At 45.5% G+C, this 24,863-nt stretch overlaps 1 protein-coding gene across 2 annotated transcripts in view; it reads left to right on the top strand.

Annotated features, from left to right (window-relative positions):
* Positions 1-24,863, top strand: part of SLC24A3 (solute carrier family 24 member 3) — an 83,629-nt gene that overhangs the window by 9,745 nt on the left and 49,021 nt on the right. For both annotated transcript variants that reach the window (XM_052701361.1, XM_052701370.1), the window contains exon 2: positions 22,814-22,890. In XM_052701361.1, coding sequence (XP_052557321.1) covers positions 22,814-22,890 — 77 coding nt within the window. The remainder of the gene's footprint in view (positions 1-22,813; positions 22,891-24,863) is intronic.

Raw genomic sequence — 24,863 nt, 5'->3', positions numbered from 1 at the left:
GTCTAATTTAAATGAATTGAGACCTTTTGGTCTCCACAGTCCCCTGGAGTTAAATAACAGCGTAATCTATGTTAACAGTTGGTAACATGCTGAATAGCAGGGCTTCTGGATGGTGTTGTGTGTCACATAGGGCATGACAGCTGTTGGACCAGCAGTGGAAAGCAGTGAGCAGAGCAGGACGTTTGTGGCTCGTCATTTCAACTCTGCCACAACCCGGCTGGGTAAAAGGGGGAGAACCCCCTTGTCCACACATCTTGTTCTCTAGGAAAATGCAGACTGATTTTACTGGTGCAGGACCCGACACCCTGAGGTCCAGGTCTTGGGTGAGTCCCAGAATCAAAGGCAATTAACCCAGTCTGGGAGTTGAAGAGATGGAGGTCTGCATCGTTGATGTTTTATATTTGCTTGTGTCAAGTGAAGATGGGCACTTTGTTATGATATCAAGCTGTAAGTTGCTTGGTGAGCCAGGATCAGTCAGAAGCAGTGCTGTGATCTGTGAGTGCTTTGGTGTTTCTGGTGGTTTTTTAAGAGCTGCTGTTATTTTTGCTGTGGGTGGTAAGACTTGAACAAAAGATTTGGGCATCCCCTCCATGGTCTGGTGTCAGCGAGTTCTTTGTATGTCAGATTGGGTGTTGACTCATTTTACAGCCTGACAAACACTGAAATACTGTTTCAGGACAAATTTTGATGCCAGGTGGGTTTTTTGTTTGTTTTTAATTTAGTTTTAAATACATCTGTTACTAGAGAAGCTTCAGGCAGACGTGCTCAGAGAAGTACCTGAAATGGGAATGGCTAAAACTTCATGGGTTCTTTGGAAGTGTTTCCAGTCCCACTTTAAAATGAACTCATTTTGTTCCAGCTTGGCAGCAGTACGAGGAATTGATGGAGAAGAGGGGAAAGCATCAGAGTTAAGAGATTTCAAAAACACCCTAGGAAATGTTCCCAAACAACCACAAACCCTCCCTGGAGACCTCATCCGTGTATTAGAGAGCTCTAACTGCACATATCAAACAGTTCAAGGAAGAAAACTTGGCTCCTGTAGCTGCTGGGTGGAAGGAGCAGGCTGCGATGGGGTGCCAGAAGTCTCGTCCAGCACAGCACAGGAAAAGCCACTGCTGTGCTGTGCTGCCCCAGCCATGAGTCAGGAAGCCCTTCAGGAAACTCGTAGCAAAATGCATTAGATGGGGACAGTAATGCTTTCCCTTTGCATCTTGCGAGAATGTTCTGCTTTAGAGATTAATGCTTTCCCTCAGGCTCTTGCAAGAATATTCTGCTTTACTGATCAGTTCAGCATCACCATGGGAAAACAGTGTTTCCATAGCCTTTGACACAATGTGGTAATGTATTTTGGAAAGGAGGTTGGCTGTGGGGCCAGATCCACGCTCCTGCAAGTTGGCTTTGCTCCGTCACAGCTAGCCAAAGAAACCCACACAGTGGGTCAGGAGGAAGAATCTTGTACAGTAAGGGGAAAAAAGAAAACATGCTGCCTTGCACAAGTGGGGTGGATGCTCATGTGACAAGTGGGGAAATGGTCGTTGGCAAGGGCAGACCTGGACTTTGCACACTGGATTTTATCTCTGTAGGAGATTAACGCACCAACCACTGACAGCTGCTTTGGTGTAACAGTGCTCTTAGAGGGAGAGCTTTCCTCCAGGAAGCTTGTGAGGAGGCTTGAGTGACAGAGATCCTGTTAAGTCAGCAGTGCTTTGAAACACTTGCTTGGCATTTGTGATGGTGCTGCAGCTCGCATTCCTTTCAGCATGTACAGGAGTGCCAGCTGTGATTTATGCCTTGTACCAGGATACATTCTCACTCTTGTTTGATTAAAAATGTGGCTGGGAATGTTTTTCAGCCAACTCAAAGCATACAAATCAAGATGACTTTCAGTAGTTGGTGGGAGCCAAATCTTGATCTCAACGCCAAATTGTGTTACTGACAGCAAGCCAAGGTGTTGGTCCCAGATTTCCATCAAGATAATTGGAACCAGGATGAGGATGCGTCCTCCCTGCTTCGACTTCGTGGTTTGGATTCCTTGTTCAGGTCATCTCAAAGGGCTGTGGAGCCCTGAAGTTCTGCTCTTTCTAGCTTCTGTGGTCACCCTGCAAAGCCCAGCTTGGTTTTGCTGCGTGCGCCAACATCCTCATTGCTCTGGCCAAAACCAGCCCTAAGGGAGACTGCACCATTCCCAACTACCCAGTCCCTGATTGACAGCCTCCAGCAGACAGCTGGCTGACAACAAATTACCTGTTTGCTAGTTTTTTCCCAAAAGCAGATCTGCTGGCAAGGAGATGCTCCCTGAGGTTGATGCACTGGTGGTTCCTTCTTTGAAGGACTCATAAGTGGCCTCTACAAGTTGTGTATATGATCCTGTGTTCTGCAGCTTTGGGCTTTTGCCTGCTTTTGGCATCACTTTGTGACAGAAGCATGTCAGAGTGATGGAACAAGAGAACAGTATAGCCCTCTGCACTCAGCAGTGCCATGCTGTTGGTATCAGGCCACTGTGCTCCTTAGAGTAATGTTCTGCCTTGGAACTGCAAGGGGAATGAAGAACATGGGAATCAATGCAACCAACGGGAGGGTGAGAGAATGCCACTCGGAGACAAGATGTTGTACTTGGGATGATGTACTTATGATTATCTAACTGTGGATGCCTCTGTTCATTGCAGGGGAGTTGGACTAGATGACCTTTAAAGGTCCCTTCCAACTCTAAGGATTCTATGTTTAAATTGAGAGAGTGTTTTGTTGCAGAGGCAAAGGAACAAGAATTTACAAAAGGGGCAGCCTGTGGGTTGCTGTGAGTCAGCGTTTGTGAGCTCCTGGTATTAGTTCAGCAGCTTAGAGGGATGGTATTTGTTTACACTCTTTCAGAGGACTAATAATTAGCAAATGTTAATTGGAAATTGCGGTCAGTGCTCATGCTACTGAATGCAGCAGTCCTGTAGTCCTCTTCCTGTTCTCCAGGTGTCAGAGTGGGGTAGAGTGGTTACTGAAGCACAAACCAGGTAGGCTGACAGCTGGGGACAAAGTCAGAGCCCAAGCCTTGCTGCTTTGGAACACTGCAGTTTCCTGCAGTAAGGATGCTCCAGCTTAAGAGGATGACATTTTTACTGCTAGACATTTTTCTGATCTTTCTTCTGCTTGGCTTTGAATAGCAACACGTGTTGTCCATCTGGGTGCAGTTAAGAGCTGGTCCTTGTCTCTGTGTAGTCACAGACTTTTATTCCAGGTGCAACAAAGCATCTGTAGGCCCAGCCAATGTGGTAGGAGCATGCAGGATTTCCCAAAGCTGTCAGTCTTACTAACATGAAGCTGCTCTTTGATATTTTGTTTCTTCGAAACCTGCTGTAGAAATGCTGCTGGTTCTTCTAGCAGGGTCGGTAGCAGCAATACTGTGAATCTCTAGAATTAAGTGATTGACAACATCCCTGCAATACTTTGCTTTCTAACTGGGCCCCAAAAAGCACTTTCACTGTGACTGATTACTTGGTGTTGATTGGACAGAAATCCAGTGGGTGGTTGTGTCATCCTGAAGGTCAGACTTCTTGTTACTAAGAAATCTCTCCTTTCTAGGTGTTAATGGTCCCAGCAGTGTGGCTGGGAGGGGATGGAGGTGGCATTGCATGGGGCAGTGAGTGGCACTGAGATATACACTAGATATGTTTCTGTTGTTGCTATGATTTACATCCCAGTAACAAATTGCTGCTTTGAAGATGGCTTTCCTTTTTCCCCAGCAGTCATTACCAAAGAAATCCACAGGCCAGATCTAAGAGCCACTGTGTTCATTGAAAAACTGAGTCTTATATTCTGGTGATAGAGGAAAGCTTTCCTGCAGTTTTTGTTTAAGGATTGTTTCAATAATTTTTTCTTTAACAGTACTTAGCAAGGCTCCAGAAGTAATGCCTCCTATTTAGTTCCATGGAACCTGTAACAGATACAAAGAGCACAATAACATTACTTGATAGTGCATGTTCTCAGCTACATAGTTTTTTCAACATAGTCACCACCATAAATCATAGAATGGCCTGGGTTGAAAAGGACCACAACACTCATCCAGTTCCAACCCCCTGCTATGTGCAGGGTCACCAACCAGCAGCCCAGGCTGCCCAGAGCCACATCCAGCCTGGCCTTGAATGCCTGCAGGGATGGGGCATCCACAGCCTCCTTGGGCAGCCTGTTCCAGTGCCTCACCACCCTCTGAGCAAAAAGCTTCCTCCTGGTATTTAACCTAAACCTTCCCTGTCTTAGTTTAAATCCATTCCCCCTTGTCCTATCACTATTTACCGTCACAAATAGCCATTCCCCCTCCTGTTTATGTGCTCCCTCCAAGTACTGGAAGGCCACAGGTCTCCCCAGAGCCTTCTCTAAGCTGAACAAGCCCAGTTCCTCAACCCTTCCTCATAGAGGTGCTCCAGCCCTCTGGTCATTTTAGTGGTCCTCCATCAACTATGCATTTTTGCCAGTGCCATGCCACCAGTATTTATCCACCTCTGACATCGTGGGCCAGCATAATAAAATAGGAGGCATTACCTTTGGAGCAGCCCTGGTAGTTTCGTATTCATCTGAGGTTACAGCAGCACGGATCCAATTCGCAGCCTCCTTGCTGAGGTTTCCATATTGTGATTGTCATAAAGCAGCTCTCTTTGAAGTAATGTGGTTGCTGGCAGAAGGAGATTCAGAGATGCCAATTTTAATCAAGGCCTTTCATTGCAAATGCAATTTTTAGTTTATTTGGGATGACAAGAATTTCTCACCGTGTGAACTTTCCAAATGTGGCCCTGAGCAAAGTCATTGTAGCTGCTGAAAGCAGCCAAAAAAATGTAAGCAGTGTGCTCTGCCCTGTATGCAGATACACTCCCTTGTGCTCCGTGGTGCACGGGGCCTTTCTGGTGAAGTGCTTAGACTCATTTTTTTCCATAGGAAAGGATTTTATTTTCATTTTTATTCTTTTTAGTAAAATATTCTGTGTATCTTCACATAGCAGGTCTCTTTTTTTTTTTCCTCCTTTTCTGTACTCTACTGAGAATTTCTCATAGACAGCAGCTAAGGAGAAGTATGCATATTCCAGAGACACCATATGAAAAGGAGCACATGCAATTAATATACAAATACACATAGATAGCTTTAGACACAAGTAATTTTTGATGTAGCAGTGAGTGGCATGTTTCCTGCTGCCTGCAGAAATGCATGTAAAGCTGCTGCTAGTTGATGCAGACCAGTGTAGTGAGTATGTTGGACTCCTTCCTAGGAACTCTGTTTTCAACCTTATATTTTTTCCTTCTGACTGATGCAAAATGATAACTGGGGGAGGGAAATCAGCTGCATTTTTAGTGTCTCTTGCAGCCAGATTTTGTGCCTTTGGCTGCAAGGGAGAGCAGTGCCCAACTTCTGACCTAGGGGGAATGTGATGGAATGGGGAAGGATCCAGAGCTGGCAGAAGAATGCGTTAGAATCTCCTAATGCATGCACTGATGCAATGCAGGGCTGATTTGTGCTCGGGCACCTCACTCTGCTTACAGAAAGGAAGAGCTGCCTTGCTGCTCACAGTTCACTGCCCCTTCCTTGTGTTTGCATCCACTCTGCTCCCCTGTGAGCTGCATGCCTGATTGGACATATCGTGTTAACTCACTGCCTTTTTAAGCCTTTAAAAATGTCACTGTTTCTGAGATACCACAGGGCCCTCAGCCAGGGATGTCAGTGGCAGTTATATATAAAATGTTGTCAATGTGCATTGTGTTTTTTCCCCCACTGTTGACCAACACAATTGGTCTGATTGGGACCTGTTATTTTGCTCTCTGTTCTTTCTTCGGGAGTTCTCACCTTCTCCCAGCACTCAGGGATCTCTGCTACCTCACTGCAGTGCTGCACATGCTGGGCAGTTCTTGTCCTTTTGAGTGTCCCTGGTGCTCTGCAGGACCCTACCTGGGGCTGCTGGCATGCACAGCAGTGCCTTGCCTGCCTCTAACAATCCCAATTCCCACGGGGGTTGCAGCCCATTCTGTTCTTCACTGTTTTGTGCCCACTGGTTCATTGTTAATCCCCTCACTACCAGGAAGGCACTGAGGCCCTGGAATGTGTCCGGCGGAGCTGTGAGGAGTCTGGAGCACAAGTGTGATGGGGAGCCTCTGCTGGCAGGGAACGGCCATAGGACGAGAGGGGATGGCCTCACGTTGTGCCAGGGGAGGTTCGGGTTGGCTGCTAGGAACAATTCCTTCTCCAGAAGTGATTCTGCACTGACACAGCTGCCCAGGGAGCGCTGGGGTCACCTGGAGGAGTCCCAGAGCCCTGGGATGTGGCACTGAGGGATGTGGTTATTGGGCACGGTGGGGTTGAACTGGGTGATCTTAGTGGGCTTTTCACAGCACAGCTGTGGAAGGGCCAGTGTCACTAGTGTCATCAAAGCACATGCTGGGCAAAGCACTGGAAGCAAACCAGAGTGCTTTTGTATGGAGAAGAAGTCAGAGGGGAAGGCTTTCCTTAAGCTCATCTGCCATCATGTGAATGCTTCTAATTTGTAGCTCCATGAATGCGGTCCCTTCTAGAATAATGAAGTTGTAAGCATATCCTCTGAAATTGATTGAAAGCCTAGTTGGCTGTTGAAAGGTATAATCCCACTTTAAAGACTCTCTCATTTAAAAACATAATCTTATTTTAAGGCTCTTGATATTACCACAGCAATGCTTCCATTTAGGGGGGGAGGGAAGAGGAAAAGAATATAATTGGAATAAAAAAAGGAGCTTACTATCTTCGTAAAACAGATGGTCCTTTCTCTAGCCACATGTAAAATAGTCCTGCCCATGTAGGGATTTACATGTAATTACAGCTGCCCTTGTAGTTTCCTCTTCTTTTTCCGTCCTGTTTGATTTTTCCTTGAAGAAAGAGGAGCTGAATTGTGTGTGGAGTCATCCCCATTGGGAATTACAGGTCTGTGGGTCTCGCTGTGTATGGAACTTGCTGACTGTGTGCTTTCATTTCTGAGGATTTCTCCTGGCTGAAACTTAGCCAGGAAAACTCCTTCCTGGAAGTACACAATCGTACATGGGTGGAAGTCCTTCCTAGGATGGGAGCCTGGAGCCAGTTCCCTGTAATTGGCACCAAATTGAATGAAATCCCTTTGGTCAGGCAGTCACCTGGGCTGTGCCTTTTAACTGGCTGGAAGACCACTTACAGAGCTAGCCTATGTGACAAATTACAGCTATTTCCCAGCTTGGAGGTGGCTTGTTCCCAGTGACTGTCAGTACTTCTGTGGTCTGGTGGAGGGTCTGGGGTTTGCAGGATGCTTCTGGGCCTGTTTGGAAGCTAAACCTTGTACAAGCTTGGAAGAGTATATTGCCATATCCCACACATCCTGTAAAGCCTTGATATAGAAGCGCCTTTCAGTATATGATTAAGCCTAGGAGCAGTTTCAGAGTATTTATGTGCTTAGAAGCAAGCATGTGCCTCAGCCCTTTGCTGAGTGGTGTTTAAATGTATGTCGATGCACATGTAGCTGGTCATGAGCTCAGGTAAGTACATATGCTGTGGTTCAGTGTGTGTTCCTAAGTCCATTGCACAGTTATTTCTTTCAGTTTCTCTGCTTTACCTCCTGAGTTTCCTAGTGTTGGAATACAAGCAAACAATAATACAAGCCCCCAGCACATGCCATGTGCTGCACCAAGCATCTCAATGCAGACGAGGAGTTCTGCAAGCAGAGTTGCTTTTGGCACTTGTGCAGGATTCCCTTTCCCTCTTGTTGGCTATAAATCACGGTTGGTATTGTCCTTTGCATCTAGAGATGCACAGGCTTTTGGCAGATGTGGGCTTTGCAGCATAGAGGAGTTGATCAAGCAGTTTTTCAAACCCCTAACTATTTAACAATCTTGCTTGAGGTTTCATCATTTGAGTTTCACATTCTAGCCAAAGAAAAATGACGTGGGGGTCATGCAGCTATTGACCTAGGGCTTTTCTTCCCTAACTCCTGAAGTCTGTAGTGAGGGATTCACGTATGCCAGCTGGGCTTCTTCCCTGCAGTACTTTCTTCTTCAGAAGGACATCAGTGCCTGGAGGGAATAATCCCCAAAATAAAATATTTCTATGAGCAGTGCTATGCTTTTGTTATCATCAGCCACAGAGAGTTCTTTCTTGGCAGCCTTAGTAATATCTACAAGGAAAAAGGCCAAAACATTTAAAATAATGTCTCAAATGACAGCTGTTAGTACCAGAACATGAAGTTTCTTGGTGACATTTACGTGTTGTTTTGGAACAATATTCACAGTATGGAAGCTGTGAAGGATGGAAAAAAGAAAGTGAGAAATGGCACTGACTGTATAATTTATGAACAAGGAAGGAGTTTCCCTTTGTTTCTTCTTCAGACTTAAAAACAAGCAGCGAGATGTGTTTGGCTTTTCCCATTTTGCCAGGATGGACAGAAGAAGGCTGCTAAGTGTTCTTTTGCTTCTAACATCAACCTTTGACACAGTACTTCCTTTGGTACGTTGCAGAGAGGTGGTGGCATCTCCATCCTTTGAGCTTGGATATGCCCATCTCCCGGGGTGCTGGCCAACCTCAGCCAGTGTGGGACTTTGTGGTATTGCTGAGCTGTATGTAGGCACTGATGTTTCTTCCACATTGGCATGGAAAGTCTATAGGAGTTTATGTATTGAAGAGACAAAAGAACTGAGAAAGGAGCTGTTCTTTTACCTCTTCTGTGTGAAAACAAAGGCTGTTTTCTGATTAAGCCTTTCAGATGAAGCTATTGCAGTAGGAGACTGCAAATAGGGTTAAAAGGAGCTGCCTTTGCTAACAAAGACAGCATCCTGAGCAGTGCTGTCGCCTGCAGTGAGACTGAAGCATGCACCCATTCCCTGCTTGTTTGCTACTGTGCAATCAGCAGAATGGTGCTGCATGTTTGCAGTGGGTTCTGCCATTGAGAAACGGTGACTCTGTGGCAATCTTTCCCCACCTGCAGCATGGCTGTCCTGTGGGAAAAGCTTTTAGGGAGTCTGTAGAAGGTGTGTTGCTCCAAGTGGTGCCTGGGTGGCGGAGAGGAGTGCCCAGTGATACTCAGCTCTGCAAAGCGGTGCTCAGATCTCTGCGAGGCTGGCATGGCTATCATCATTTGTGAACTGATAAGCATGAGGCGTCCAGATGGCAGAAATAATGCGTGTTTTGTAGCAAAAGCTAATGCTAACTCCTGTGATAACGCTCTGTTCCTTGAACTTCGTTAGCAATTTTCCGTTCTAAAATGGTAATAAAGTGCGTGTTTGCTTATTAGTAATGACTGTCAAGCCATTCACCATCATGGAAATATCCTATTTCCATGGCTTTGATAAATAGCTGCTGGAGCTCATGAATTTTTAATAGTAGTCCTATATTTAGGGGCTTTCAGTTTCTGAGAGAGATAAAAGGCCCTTCGGAGATAGAGTTCTGGAAGTGCCTTGTCTTCTGCAATGCTGGTACCTATTTAAAGCCAGTGTTGTCTCTCTGATGTATGGTTAATATGGTGGCATTGACTGATATGATTTTCATGCTGGAGATTAAGCTCTAAGCCTGTCTGTCCCTATAAAGCAAAGCACGTACCTGCAGAAGACCCTGCTGTGTGTTTTGCTTCACCTGCATGTGATGCTTGTTCATTTTTCCCTTATAATTATTGTATAAAATTAAGTGAGTTGGTCCTCTTTTATCCTAAGGCTCCTCTAGATAGGACAGATAAAGGTGGGTGTAGTATTGGGGATATATCTACAGATAAATACATATACGTATGTAGCCTCTGTAAGACCTTTTTACAGACAGCTAAATGAAACATGTCATTTCATATTTCGTTGTCAGCAGTGAACTGGTACCCATGCATGAACGCACCCATCACAGCATTACTGTGCCCTCACATGTCAGCTAGCTGGATTGAAGGTTTTCTGCTGCTCCTCCAGCTGAGTGAGTTCATCAGCCAGTAAGTAGAGGTATCCAGTGGCCAAACACCAAAGTCCTGCATGTCTCTTCTGCGTAGAAACCTGGTAGAACAAAGTGATAACCAAAGGTGAAGCCTCTAAGTGAAACAGCAGGGGAAAGTGCAGTGCAGAGCCCAGTGTGCTCCAGCTGTTCTGTGGGACAGGGAGCAGTCGTGGCAGCTTAAGTGAAGCTGATGGTGGGTTTCCTAAGGAGCTGGGCTCTGATGGCTCAGCCTGCCTGGCGGAGTCCTCTTAAACAGCACAGAGCTGCTCTAACAAAGGTGCTCTTCTAGACAAAATGAGATTAAGATTGAAGAACAGCACTATGCAGATAAGTGAAAGCAGACAGAAGTTTCTTGAGCCTATCCCTATGACGTTCAAGTTGAGACATAGGGAACAAAGCATCCTTCTATTTAGGCTGTGCTGGAGTGCCAGGAGGTTCACTATTGCTGGTCTCAGTGTTCCATTTCAAAGAAGTATCCTGACAGATTTTCTGCTGCTGTCTGTAGCACACCACTGAATCAGTCAGAGATCCTCAGTGCTGGTTGCTGAGTGCCATGAGCTCAGGCAGAGCCGTGCCAGTTCCCATCAGCAGAGGATGAGTGTAGCTCACTGCATCTAGCTCTGTCTGGGATCATCTCTGGTTTTCAGCCAGTTCAGGGTATGGTGTGCCATTGCTGGAGATGTCCACGTGTTTTCAGTGGTGTTCATGTGATGACTGCTCAGATTGTACAGCCGAAAATGAGATGTGGTTGCTTGTCCCTGCAACAAGCCTGGTTTCATCTCACCAGAAGCAGTGTAGAAGCAGTGTAAGGCTGCGGTTGGGAAGCTTCAGGGATTTGCTTGATCTCTGTCAATGGGAGTCCAGACCGTTTTTAGAAAGTGATCTTTTGAGCTGCTTGGGACAGCATGCATATCAGTCTTTGCAAAAATGGCCTTTGGCAAGTGCATGATTAATGCACGTAATGTGAAGAGAAATGGCCAAATCTCAGCCTGAAGTATAGAAAGAAGCAGTGACGGAGTAATTAGAGAACTTAGAAGCCTCCAAGTTGAGTTGGGTGTGATGAACTTCACGGTGTGGTGGCTGAAGAATGGGATTAAATAGTCCTCCAGCATTAGTGCTGAGACCTGCCAGCTGTGCAGGTGGTGTGGAGTTCTGAGGGCCATTGGTATGTGTGGAAGAGCAGGCTGGTATTCAGACGTCACATAAACTGGAGACAGACTGAAAAAAGATGGGATGAAATCTGAAGGGAACCAGTGAGCATGCTCTTTTTGATGTAGGTAGGGTTGATACTGTGCATAGGCAGGGTTTGTTCTGTCTTGAGGTGGCACCAGCTTGTGTTAGCCCTGTTTTACACGTTGTTCTGATTTGCAGAGTGTTCTTAATTCCTTCAGGTATCTGTGAAAACAAAGCAAAACAAGAGCCAGCAGGTGTGAAAACATGGTAGGAACCTGTGGGACCTGTGCTGGTTGCTTTGTCACCTGAAAATCCTTCCTTGCCTGCTTTTCCAAAAAGGCTTAGGCTGCAAGCTGCTCTGCAGTGTGTGCAAATCTTCTCTTGGGGGGTACACATGCAAATGGACACCACAAAAATGCCTGTTCACAGGTTAGTGAATGTGTTTATGGGAATCAGGTCCTCTTCAGGTAGGATTTCTTTTTCTGATGTCAGTGATCATTTGCTTCAGCAGTGTTGCCAATGCTGGGCATGGGGTGCGGGGTAGATTGCAGCAATCATCTTTTCCATTCAAGTGAATGCTGCTTGTTTACATCCCCAAGAATTTCCTTTTAATGCACATGCATTAATCCATCAGAGTAAAGGATTGCTCTAATTTCCCTCGTATAGATATATTGGTTACGTTCATCATTTTCACTTTGCCATCTCGGATTGGAAATTCAGTCCCAGTTTTATACGCAAAAAGCAGAAAGATGGATGTCTGAAGAGTGTAACTCCCTCTGGTTTGCTAAACATCTTTATTTGAAATGAGCCAGCCTAAGCACGTAAGTACCTTGCCGATGATAGTGTTGAGATGGAAAAATGAGATGATAGCTCTGCTTCTGTTTTGACTGAGAGGGGGAAGGGAGCAGATAGCTCGTGTGTCTGGAATGTAAACTTCAAGGAGAAATGTTAATAAACGTCGGGGTCCTACGCTTGGAGAAACACACGGTCTTTCATCCTGTGCTTTGTGGTGGCTTAGAAAGTAGCCAGAACAGAAAGAAGCACCTATAAAAGGTTCTTCTGCGAGGTGATCTCGTACATCAACCTTGCAGATGCTTACTCTGCAGAGGAGCAGGTTCAGAGGCAGATGGAGTACGCTCAAACCGCTGGCACCACGGTGAATAAATTACCCTCTGCACCAGTGTAACTTAAACCTCAAAGAGCACGTGGAGGCAGAGAAGCAGAGAGATGAGAGGTGGGTGGATGAAGGCAGGCTGTCACCTTTGAGGAACTGCTGCACATCTATGTAGATCGCTCCAAAAGTAACGCTTCCTATTTATTTCCACGGAAACTGCAACAGATACAAAGAGCACAATAACACTACTTGATAGAGCAAATTTTCAGCTACAAAATACTATTTTTTCAACACAGGCAACACCAATAGCTGTGCATTTTCACCAGTGATGAACGAGAGCCTGCATGCCATGCTTGTACAAATCTGTATCATTGAAGCTGTTGTCACCACTGCTGAAACGCATCACCTCGCTGTACTCAAATCCATGGTTTGGACTCCAGGTGCTGGGCTCTACTGGTGATCTGGGGTGGTCATGCACAACGTGAAGCCCAGCACAAGAGAAAACAGTGGCTCTTGCACTGAGATGGGGCTGTTGTGCCTCACACACCGGGTTCCTCTAAGCTGACCCATCTGTAGAAAGGACAGGCCATTTGGCTTCATTGCCCAGAATTAATCTCCACGTAATGTAAAACACTGATTACATCAAAGTAAGAAAATAGTTAATGGGATGCCTAACGTAAAATAACAAAGAGATTGTAATAGCTTTAAGCATTTAGAAATTTGAGGGAGCTTAAAGAGTATTAGAGTTGCTGCGCAGATGCGCCCAGACAGTTTAAATGCTGAAATTCATTTGTGGGCTTCAAATCCCTGCAGTGACAGCATGGGGACAGTGGAGTGTGTGGCAGCTGTGCAGCTGCACTGGGCAGTCCCTGGAGAGTGAAGGCTGGGTGAAACGCAAGGCAGGCAGCCATTCTCTACTTGTCTGGAGTGACAAGGAGTCGTAGTGGAAGGATGTTGTGAACAGCGGGCAGTTGAGGTTCTGAATCGTGGAGAAACATCCCCTCTATTTCAAACCCACGTGCAAACCTGACTCCCTGGGATAAAGCTGTGTCTAAGGTGCAGGTGGTGTTGGAGGGCACTGAGGCGGAAGGCGCTGTGCTGAGGGTGTGTTGGAGGAGCTGTGGATGGGGGAGGCCTGGCGTCTCTGCCTGGGGGTGTTTGGGCAGCTGATGTGAGCAGTGTGGGCTGCTGGGCTGGGTGTTGGGATCTGGGCCATACGGCCAACGTTGTTCAAGGTGTTGTTCAATATCTTCATCAGCGATCTGGATGAAGGGAGAGAGTCCACCCTCAGCAAGTTTGCTGGTGATACAAAGCTGGGAGGAGTGGCTGACGCACAACAGAGGGCTGTGCTGCTGTTAAGTAAAGCCTGGACAAGCTGAGAGTTGGATGGAGAGGAACCTGATGAGGCCTCATCCTCTGTCTCCTGCTGGGATGCAAATGAGGAAGGACGAGGCTGAGACTTTAGCACTCAGTAACTGCTAAAAAAAAGTAGCAGGGAGACAGCTGGGAGAGTTTCCTTTTCTCTCTTTGTCTTTCCTGCTTAAACAGGAGATTTTGGTAGAAGACACTGGAATAAATAGGCAAAACTGAAGCCATAGAATCATTATGGTTGCAGTGACCAATAGATCATCTAGTCCAGCCATCAGCACGTGGTCTAGGCCATGTCACTTTGCAATATCTACCCTTTTCTTGAATACCTCAAGGGAGGTGACTCCACCACCTCCCTGGGCAGCCTGTAACATCACCAGTTCAGCCAGTAATTCAGAGCTTGCAATGGACCATGCTGAAGTATATCCAAGCCAATATTTATTACTTACGCAGAGGCGAACTTTATCTGCTCTGAACTTCCTTTTTCCTTAATCACAGCCTCCAGCATCAACCCATCCTCTGGCACTGTTGTCCCTTGAGCATGCAGTACAGGTTCCCTTGCAGAGCCCTTTATAGTGGAGCGTCTGCGGATCATGAGCATCGCTGAGAGGCAAATTGTTTTCATCAGGTTGTCATCCATGCTGCGTGCCATGGCATACTGTCCCTGGAGGTGTTGAAGACACGTGTAGATGTTGTACATGTGTAGAGGGACATGACTTAGTTGGGAAATATCAGTGATAGTTGGGCTGCATGGTCTTGGAGGTCTTTTCCAACCTTGGTGATCCTGTGATTCTGTGTTGAAAAATAGTGCTTTATAGCTGAGAATGTGCTCTGTCAGTGTCCTTGTGCCCTTTGTATGTTCTAGTTTCCATGGAAACAAAGGAGGCATTACTTTTGGAGCAACCTACATAAACATTGGTTTCCCAAAACAAAGCTACAGAAAGAATTATTTGCGTTCAAAAGAAGTCCATTAAGTCCAGAATAGCCGTAGTTAGGCCAGTAAGCTATCAGGAATTTCTAGCAGTTCATTTGAGAATGGGAACTAGTAGAGATTTGTTCTTTTCTTGCTGTGCTTTTGCTAAGAACCTTCCTTGTGCTCGTTATTTCTGACCAAAGTGTATCTGATAATGTATAATTTTGTGTAAGTGTTGCATTTGTCAAGGGAGGTACCTTGGTCCAAGGCCAGCTGTGCTTACCTCTATAAGATCTATAACCAATGCCTCTGTGCATTTCCTTCTACACGTAGTAATTACTTGTGATAGTGATGTATGTGCACGTGGAACGAACAAGCAGCATGTTCCTCTTGGAGATACCCTGATGTAAATCAGCATGTGTTTCTAGGTGGGCAGGGTGACTGTGCACCTCCTCCTTTATTCCCTTTGGCTTTCAAGGTGACCCAGCATCCCACAGGCCTGCTGCAGAAAGGCTCTCAGCTTTCGGTCACTGTGATGGACTCAGTGGCACAGATTTGCAGCAAGGCTCCCTTTTGTGACGCTCCAGCTCTGTGCTGAGCGCTGCTGAAGAGCCACCCTGGAAAGATTGAAATGTTCTTTTGTTCTGTGTGTGCCCCCAGCATCCTTTGTGTTAGGCACAAGCCCTCTGTTCCTCTGTGCAAGCAAATGAGCATGCAGTAACCAAAGGAAGTGGATGCATGCTTAACCTCATTGCTGCATGAACATCCATCATAAATGTTTAATTTAGGGCAATTAGCATTCATTACTGCAAAGATACAGAGAATACTATTTGAACACACAGTGCTTGCTAAGAGCCAACCCTGGTGAAGTGTCACAGTACTTCAAATATGCCATTGCCCATAGGGATGTTACATGGCTTAGATGATGGGTATACCTCTGTTATATCAGCAGCTTGGTTTTGGTCAGTAAATGGTGACAACAGCAAGCCTCTCGTTGCATCTGCTTCTCCAGTATGAATAGCAGTGGTCCCAAAACACTGAAGTTGAGTATCTAAGTCCTGGCTCTAGTCTAGTCCACTCACATAATTGTTTTGAGCAGTGACTCTCTGGAGCCTTATCTTCTTTTCCATGATGGGACATGGAGCCACCTGGGAAGAGCTCTTCAGAGAGAAGGAGCCAAGCAGGACACAGTAATTATCCTGGAAGCCCACATAGTGATAAAGGCTAGGCTGCTTAGGGTTTGCAGTGCTTAGCACTGATGTGACTTGCCTTTGGCCATGAAACATTTGTGGGGACAAAGTGAAAAAAATGAACTGAGGTTTTGAATTTCTAAGAGTTTTTTTGCTAATTGATTGCCTGGACTGATCATCCTTGTTTGTGCTGCTTTCATGAAAGCTGTGGCAGATTTCCCAAGAGTTTCTCTGTTCCTGGCCAGCAGTATAGAGTATTAAAAAATAAGTGTATGCTGCAGCTTTCTGATATATTGATCTGGATGAGTTTTTCCTTAAGAAACAAGCCAAAAAAATCCATCTTCCACTTCATCTTCTTTTTTTTAATCTCATTCAAATAGACACAAATAGACATTGAAGTGAAAGCTGATGGAAGTAGGATTTCCTTGAGGAAACCCATAGCAGGTTACTTTTCCATGCGCTCCTCATCCCTCTTGAATGGCCGTGTTCCATTCCATCTACCTGATCTCAGCTGCCCTGGCAGTATTCCTGCTAGCAACTCCTTCTTTCTTAAAGCAGGAGTGGTTCACTGTGATATGGAACCTGTGCTACAGAGAGATAGAAATGTAGAATTGTAGAATGGCTTGGGTTGGTAGAGACCTCAAAGCTCATCCAGTTCCAATCCCTGCCATGAGCTGGTTGCCCTCCAACAGATCAGGCTGGGTCCCATCCAAGCTGGGCTCCTCCAGAGATGGGGTGCCCGTGGCTCTCTGGGCAGCCTGTTAGGATAGGAGCTTCCTTCAGTAGAGCCATTTCAATGGAAACCCATCTCTGGGCATCACATTCCCTTCCCATTGCTTTGGGAGCATCACTGAAAGACACTTCAGGGCTGAAAACATCAGATAGGTGAGGGAAAGGAGTTGAATGGAAAAGACTTTCGAAGGGCTAACTTCCTGCTGATACCCAACAGGAGAACACAGCAGCATTTACTCTTTGCATCTGTCCTGGCACAGCATGTGAGCTGCCTTGAAGAAGCTCGGCTCTGACAGGCACAACCTGTATTGTGCCAGCAAATCCTCTGAACAGAGTGGAAATGCAGAGCGTTTTGTAAGTCAGCTAATGCCAAGGCTGAATAGGGTCCCAGTTCTAATGAAGTGTGCACTGATTTAGAATAAAAAGACAAGAATGTATTCCAGCTCGTTCTATTATGTCTAAAATAACTTCCACCCCATCAAGCCTGGGTACACAATCTTCCTCCAGGTCTGGAGGGGAAGCAGGTAGGGCAATATCCTTGTGGGTCTGCTGCTGCTTTGTGCTTGGGTGCACTGTGATGGGGGCTGTGTCCCCAGCTCTCATGTTGCTGCATGGCAGCTGCTGCCAATCTGAACATCCTCTGCTCCTCTAGATCCCCATCCAGTGCCAAAGAGCAGAACTTATGGCATCGTACCCTGTGACCAAACAGGACACAGCGGTGGAAGTGCTGAGTTTGAAGCCCTTGCTCACATGCAGTTTGCCAAATGCCTGCAAAGCCTGCAGGGTCAGTAATGCAGACGTTTTTGGTTTGGTTTCATTGACAGAACTGGTTTTGTTTTTATCTGGTGCAATCAAAATAAGCCTGGCAAAATCTGCCCGTGTTCTGTATAAAAGCTGAGCGCTCTTTTAGGCAAAATAACGAGCTATGAGCTTCTATACTACCTAAATAGGGCAGCTGTTGTTAGAGTGGGGTTGCAGAGGCACCCTCTGTTTCTTTTCAGAAAGGAGCTCCAGTGTTTTGCAGAGCTCTCCTCTTATCTGTACTCATCTGCACCTGATGCATCTCATAAAGATGCGGCAGATTCCAAATTGGCATACATTATTTTGTAATTGCACGCGTTCGAGTCTAAGCCACTCAGAACATTTGTGTTCAGACAATGTCTCGGAGCAATGAACACGTGCCATTTTCTCAGCTAAGGAGGTACATTTCATTGCAGCGTGGGGTTGGAACCTGAACCTGAGTGAGAATGAGATGTTGCTGCTGTGCCCAGAAGGGATGACTAGGATTCCCTATCTCCTTCCCGGAGCTATCAGCCTATTCTATTTTTACACCTCTTTTTTTTCCTGCAGGCTTTTACCTTAGGTGCACTTCAGTCTCCTTGAACAAGTGCAGACTCCTGATGAAGGATTTTTGACTCTGTCTGCTGAGAGACAAAATCCTCAGCAGCTGCAGGAGGAAGAGAAGCATGTGCATGTGTGTTAGCAAACCGTTCTGTGTGTGGCTAAAAACGCTCCCCCGTGTTTCCTTTGCAGTGTCTTATGGTTTGGCAAATGGTTTCCTGAACAAAACCACTTGTTTGGGTCTGTAGCAAACCTGATGTAGCTCCTTCTTGCTCAGTTACTGCTTAGTAGGCGGCGGAGCTGTGAGAGTTAGCTGCGTTCTTTTTCCATTTAATCATCTATGGAATTGCTAATTAAATTCCAATTGCTGAAGCTTTACTCATGATAATGATGTGAAAGCCAGGAAAAAGCAGCTTGGTTTTTCCAGCTCAAGACTGAACGTGTGGAAGTGACCATTAGAAGAAAACTGTTATTTTAGCTTTTATTGAGCAATTCAAATGGGAATTACTGAGAAACACTCCGAATGCCAGAACATCCTCCTTGCACTTGCTTTGCAGTTTATTACCAAAAGCCATGCCTGCAACCTAATTGGCAGACTGTCTTTAAGTGCTTTATAATCCAATTAACAGCCAGAAATGTAATAAAGCATTTGAGTAAATGAAAGTAATTTATCTTTAAATGACTTGCAACAACTTTGCAACAAAGGTTATCCAATTATATTGCATGCTCTTTTCAACTGTTATACCCATTACTTGACTTTGGAACGAGAACTGCAAACCTAACAAAAAGATATAGCTCTTAATGAGAGTACACTGAACAAATTAAATCGCTGAGCTGTTTTCTGGATTAGCATAGTGGGACATTGGTTTTCCTGGATGCTTGTTAGTCTGTCGTTTCCAAGACTTTATGACTCTAGTGCTCTTAAACCCAGTGAGAAAGCCAGAGCGAACTGCGAGCCTCCTTTAGGGAGGATCTGTATTTTGCTGCATGCTCCACCTCTTCATGGCTTGAATTGAGGCATAGCTCGTTTGAAGATAGCTGGTGTGCACTGCATCCAAATCCCACATAGGCAATAGAGTGAGCAGCAATTAATAGGGCGGATAAGGCAGAACCCAAGAATACTGACTGTACAACCACTTGCTCTCCTGTCGAGGCATGGAGGCTAACTAGATATTGACACGATCATTTGTTAGTTGCTCCAATTGAGTCATTTGGATCTTCATCTGTATCATCATATGAGTTACGTTTCTGGAAACATGAGGAATATGTGCCCAGCAGTTGGTGGTAATGATTGCACACTGGTAATCCCTTGGGCAGCGGTCAATACGTCTAATGGCACACCATTCTGCAGAACAATTTGTCCTGTTTCTTCTGATTCCTGGTTAATCAGCCCAATAGTTTATTGGGTTAAACTTAGCGCTGCTGCAGTGTGATTAGCTAATGCAGGTGCTTGATGACTGCAGCTTGTGGGGAGAGGATGGCTATGGCATAAAATGACCGAGCAGTTCATTCATATCAATGTTTGGTGAGGAAGATTTGCCAGTTAGTTGGTGTTTGTGGTAGTTTGGAGTGTGTTACGCTGGGTATATGGGGCCATCTCCAAGTAGACTGTCCAGCCCAGTTAAAGGGTGAGCACAACCAGCCATATCGACCACAAACACACAAAGAACCCCATAGTATCAAGTGCACAGAAGACTTATTAGGACCCTTATTCAAGGATTTGGGTAAGTTAATATTCTTAGACCAGCTCTTGAGTACCAACATATCAGTTCCGTTTCCATTCAAGATAATATGGCACGTGGCATCTTACTCTCACTGTTAAAGGTGAGAGCCAGTCTGCACTGTTCCATGCACTGTGACAGTCCATCGGGCAATGAGATGATGCATAATTCAGCATTCAGACTTCATCCATTGTTTTGGCATTCATTTCACGGAAGGTTGGCTGTCCATTCGTGGTTACAGTTCTGTTCCATTGAAGAGTTCTTCACACAATAAAAATCAACAAGTATTTTAAGTGGGCCAAGTAGCGAGCACCTGGGGAGTTTCAGAACCTCCCTTTTCTAAGAACGCTCCCCAAGGAGCAAGAAGGCTGCACTGTTTTGGTCCTACTTGTACCTCCCACGGCCATTCTACCATGTGATTTCCAAGTTCAAGAGCAACAGGGGCAGGGAGCAGTAGGTTGATCATGGTGCCAGTTTGTAGCTTAGTATCTTTTTTAGTTCCCTTCATCTGTATCCTGAGTGGAGAAACCCAAGTAGTGTGCATAAAGCACTGGGTTATCCATCTCGAGGTCTTTCATTTAAGTTTTCTAATACCTCACGTGTTGTCAAGCTCTTCACTGATTGTGAGCCCAAAGTGCTGGTTTTAATACATCATTCTAACATTCTGCAAGGCCTGCTCCAGCAGGATTGCATAAGTAGAAACACCATTCATTGTTACCTTCAGCCCATTTCTGTGCAAGAATGCTGGTAGAATGGGATCCTTGTTCACTTTCAGTGATATTCAGGGTCCTATATGATGACAATAATTTTGTGAGTCTTCTGATTGTATGAGCCTGGTCAGCTCACAGCACTGGATAGGCTTGTAGAAGGCTGCTTACTGTATCTGCACAGATGGAGGCACGTTTTGCCTGCTCAGGCAGGAGCAGAGGGCCTGTATAGTTGATTTTCCACCATAGTAATGGACTGTGTCCCCTGGCAAGGTGGGCTGTTATTAAGAGGATGCCTAGTGAGAAGCATAAGCAACTGTGTACAGGTCAGTTCTGATGTGCTGACTGCTAAAGACAAGGATTACAGAAGATGGATTTTGCATATAGATTGCCATGCTTGGTATCACCAACAGATAGTCAGTGGAGGGTCGTCTTCTGGACCATTCCAAGCCCTTGAATCTTGGTAATGGGGTTGCAGAGAAGCATGGTGAACCTCCTGTTCTCAGCAAAGTTAGCCCCAGTTTATGGTGGGAGTAACGAGGTTGGATGCAGGATCTGCTGATTCTGAGTGAAGCAGCATCTGATTTGGGTTGTGTTGTTTCTTTTTCTCTTCTGCTCTATCATACTGTTATTTGAAATAATTGTTTCTGCATGAAGTTTCTTCATGGTTCACTTCTGCCAACAGATGCTCTTTTGGAAGCTAATTAGAGCACAGATCCTGCCTGAATCCTACTGCATAACTGCAGAGTGAACACTTCTGTCCTTCATTGAGGACAGTAATGACTTTCCCTTTGAGTTTGCTGCAGGGAAAAAACTGCTGTTGGGAACGTGTGCAGGCTGTGCCATGGGAGTCTTTGAACACCATTCTTGCACACGTGGAACGTAGCTGTTGTATTATGGGGGTCTGCAGCTGGGGCGAGGACCTGGGGCTTGGCAGCTTTAGACAAGCTGAGTGATCATCTTTGGTTGAGCACAGGAGTATGTGAAGGAAATGGGAAGTCAAACTGGTTATTATGGCGTAGAGCATAGCAGCGCCACAGCAAACACGCTTCTGACACTTCAGGCCTGTTGCTCTGTGCTTCAGGAGGTCTCTGACTGACCTTTCCCCATCCAGGTATGCAGGGTTACAGCTCTCAGGACTCCACGGTAATCCTAAGCCTTCCCTCTTGACCCAGAGGATTTGGCATGCTTGCTCTTTTTCTAAATATCTGACATGCCCTTGTGAAAACCTCCTTACATCTCTGCTGCTGTACATCAAAGGTCTTGTTCACGTCGAGGACCTCTCTGAGGAATCAGAGTGAAATTTGAAGGTGGAAGAAAGATTCGTTTTGATCTGAAATGCACAAATGATCTGTAAAACTAAAAAGTGGGTAAGGAGAAACGGTTCTTTTGTACGTGATGCTCACTGTCTGCTGCTGTCTTGGATTTCATCCTCTTTCAGGCCTTAGCTGATTATCTAATACAGCAAGTCATCCTGGGAACTCTTAAGGGAAATACCAGCATCTTGGCATTGTTCACCCAATGAGGGCAATAAGAGGCACCCAGGCTGGGAAAAAAAAGTTAGAACTCTCAAAGGGAGTTTGCTGCCAAGTGTGTGCTGCTGGGAACAGCACTGGGAGAACATTGTTGCTCATGTGGAGAGCATTCAGTAATTCCAGGGATCGGCTGGAGGACTCAGTGCTGGGAAGTCAAGAGGAGAAGAGTCAGAGGGAAGGCTTTGGTCTTACAGCATGGGAAACATAGCTGTAGAGAGGAGCAAAACGAACTGTCCTTTGGGACTGCATTGACAGGAAAAGCAGAGTATGGGCTTAAATGGCACATGATGTCCCCTTTGTGCCTGCAGAGGAAATGGCTTCTGTCATAGTGTGCCTCCAAGCATCGGCAGCTGCGGGCAGCCTCTTCAAAGTAAGCATTTTGTGTGTGCAGATGAGGGGGAAGGAATCAAGCCAGCATGCATTCAGATGAGACAGGTGCTGCTTTCCCGCAGTGCTAATTGCAACCCTCTACACTTATTTTGTGAGGGATCAGAGAGCCAGCCCCATTTCTTAGCAATGCAGCAGGACATTATATGTATCATCATTAAGGTAAAAGCAGGGGAGGAGTAAGGCTGAGGCACAGAGCCCCACTGTAGCTGTGGATGCGGATCAGTGCTGTGTTAGTAGGAGACTCTCTGGAATTTATTTGGAGTATTTCTAGCACCTGCCCTCTGCTTTTACCCATACCACCCATTTCCAGGTACAAAGCCATAAGCTAGAAATGCTTTCTGGGAGTGATCTGTTGGCATCTGCATGAATATGCTGTTTCCCCTTGGACTTTTCTGGAGGAGTGATGTGTGTCCATGGGGTTTATCTGCTCTCTGCAAGATGTCTTTGGGTACACAGCTCGCAGTTGCTACGGAAGCAAATTGCACAGTAAGGCAAGACGTCTGATTGACAGAGGACAAGTTAAGCTAAGCTGACACATCAGTGGAACAAAGAGCTGCTGCATGGGGCCCACAGGGTGGTTGTTGTAGGGCTGCCACCCCACGGAACGCTCTGCTGTTTTTGCACTGTGTAACTTAACAGAAGGCTTGGCAGTTTTGAGTACGTGGTTAAGCATCTGGGCTTTTTTTTTTTCTCTCTTTTTTGCAGCTCTCCATGAATTCCCCAATGACATCTTCACGAACGAGGACAGGAGGCATGGAGCTGTCATCCTGCATGTCATTTGTGTAAGTTTTGTGACGCTGTGTTTCTTTTCCTATCAGTTTGGACCGGATTCAGTATGTTCACTGACAGTTGATACTGCTTCCTACCCACAGGGTTTTCTGCTCTTGCATGCAGACGTTCCCCTTCTGTTCTTAGTCATGACTGAGAGTGAGTTTTAGTGACTAATTTGAGTATAATGTTAATGTGTGGTAAGTTACACAACAGGCCAAAAAAAACCCCTCGATCAAAATATACAAGAGCCAGAAAGTTGGGTTGGTTTTTTTTCCAGTTTAAGACTCAAAGGGCCAAGGATTCCCCCAGCACTGAGAGAGAAGTAGCCATCATCTCAAAGAGCAGTGAGACCAAAATGCCAGCCTGGTCAACCTGGCTTGGTGGGCCTGGATGGGTGCTGTAAAGGTTCTTGTTTATCCTGACAGGAATGGTGCCTGTAGAAGAAATGTCTAAGTGGTGCTTGAGTCATACTGTAATCCAACTAGAAAGTGCTCTAGTCAGTCTCTCACTTGGATCTCCAGAATTCCCCAGCTATTTAAGTTGCTGAAGTGAGCTTTTCTTCCCGAATGCATTAAAGAAGAGGTCGTAACTCTGCTTTTACCAGCTGCACAGTGGTCCTGGATTCGTTGGGGAATTCTAGAAAGTGTTGAGCCTCAAAGTTCAGGAACATGCCAGGAAGATTATAATAGATGCTGTTTTTAAACTCTCAGTTGTCAGAAAGCCATGCAGTTTTTGGCTTGGAGTTGCATGATCTTTGCCTCAAACAAGGCAGTGTAGAAGGGGTGCTTGGCAAGGTCAGCATTCAGGGTAGTGGAGATAAATTTAAATGTAAGTGCAGTCAATTAGTCCCCTAGACTGTTACAAGACCAAGCATGGAGCTGCAGTAACAACACAGAAGGAAGCACTTCCCCTCCAAATCCATTTTTCAACTTCTGTTGGGTAGATGAAGACAATTTTTTTTCATGTCAATTTCAGAAGTGCTGCCAACTTGGTACTTGGCAAGGGGGAGAATGCCTTCTTAAGCAGCAAAGAAAATACTTGCTTTATCATTAGCTATGTGCCTTCATGATTTCTGTTAAAGTGTAAATGAGATTGTATTGCATCATGTAATGCGAGTGCTCTGTTATGGTTTTATTTCAGCTGAATGGCTCCAGTAAATTATTGAGTAACATCATTATTGACTTTGGCAAGGCAAAGGTTTCCAAGATTCTGTGGGAGCATTTAGCTTTGAGATGTTTTGAAAAATGAATCCTGAACCTGAGCTGGATTTTTTAGCAGGAATACTCCTACAGATCCAGAAAAACCATCTCTCAAAGTTATGCCCTCTAATACAAGTCACCCTGAGCTGCTCTGCTGTTAGTGGAAAGATAAAAGTCTTCAGAGGATCTTCAGCTTCCCCACTAGAGATAGAGGGTCATGGCTCCAGGTTGGGTTTCTCCTGCCTGTTGTCCTGCATTGTTTGTTTGCAAACTGGATGCTGACGGTTTGTCTCTCTTGTCCTTATTGCCACAAACAGAGTTTTTGTGTTCTGACTGGGAAAGGTTGCTCTTGATCCCCAATTCAAGCATCTGTATCAATTGCTCCTGATCCATACAGCAAATGTGTAAACCACATAACGCAGAATTGGAAAGTTTGTCCCCTTGTACCTCCGCTGTGGGTGATACAGAAAGTGCTAGGAGAGTTTTTAAGGAAGAGTTTAACTGCGTGTACTTCAATTCAGCTCTGTATATGAAAAACAGCTCTTGTGCAGCCACTCTCTGCAGAACGTGATGATTATAACAGCGTGCTGCTACCTTGTAAACTCGTGTTTCTTAGATTTCAACACAAAAACTATTTTTAAGAAAAATCTCTTGAGCTACAGGAATAAGTTTAGAATGAGACCATTGAAAATAGGAGTTGCTACGGCCATTCTTCATCTCAGTGGAATCCTTGTCTCCATGTGTGCTTACAAAAGGCAAAATGTGGACTGTATTTTTTCACTATT

Source organism: Tympanuchus pallidicinctus, unplaced genomic scaffold (assembly GCF_026119805.1).
Source record: "Tympanuchus pallidicinctus isolate F22 unplaced genomic scaffold, pur_lepc_1.0 scaffold1, whole genome shotgun sequence".
Lineage (NCBI taxonomy): Eukaryota > Metazoa > Chordata > Aves > Galliformes > Phasianidae > Tympanuchus > Tympanuchus pallidicinctus.
This window is presented reverse-complemented; position numbering and strand designations above follow the sequence as displayed.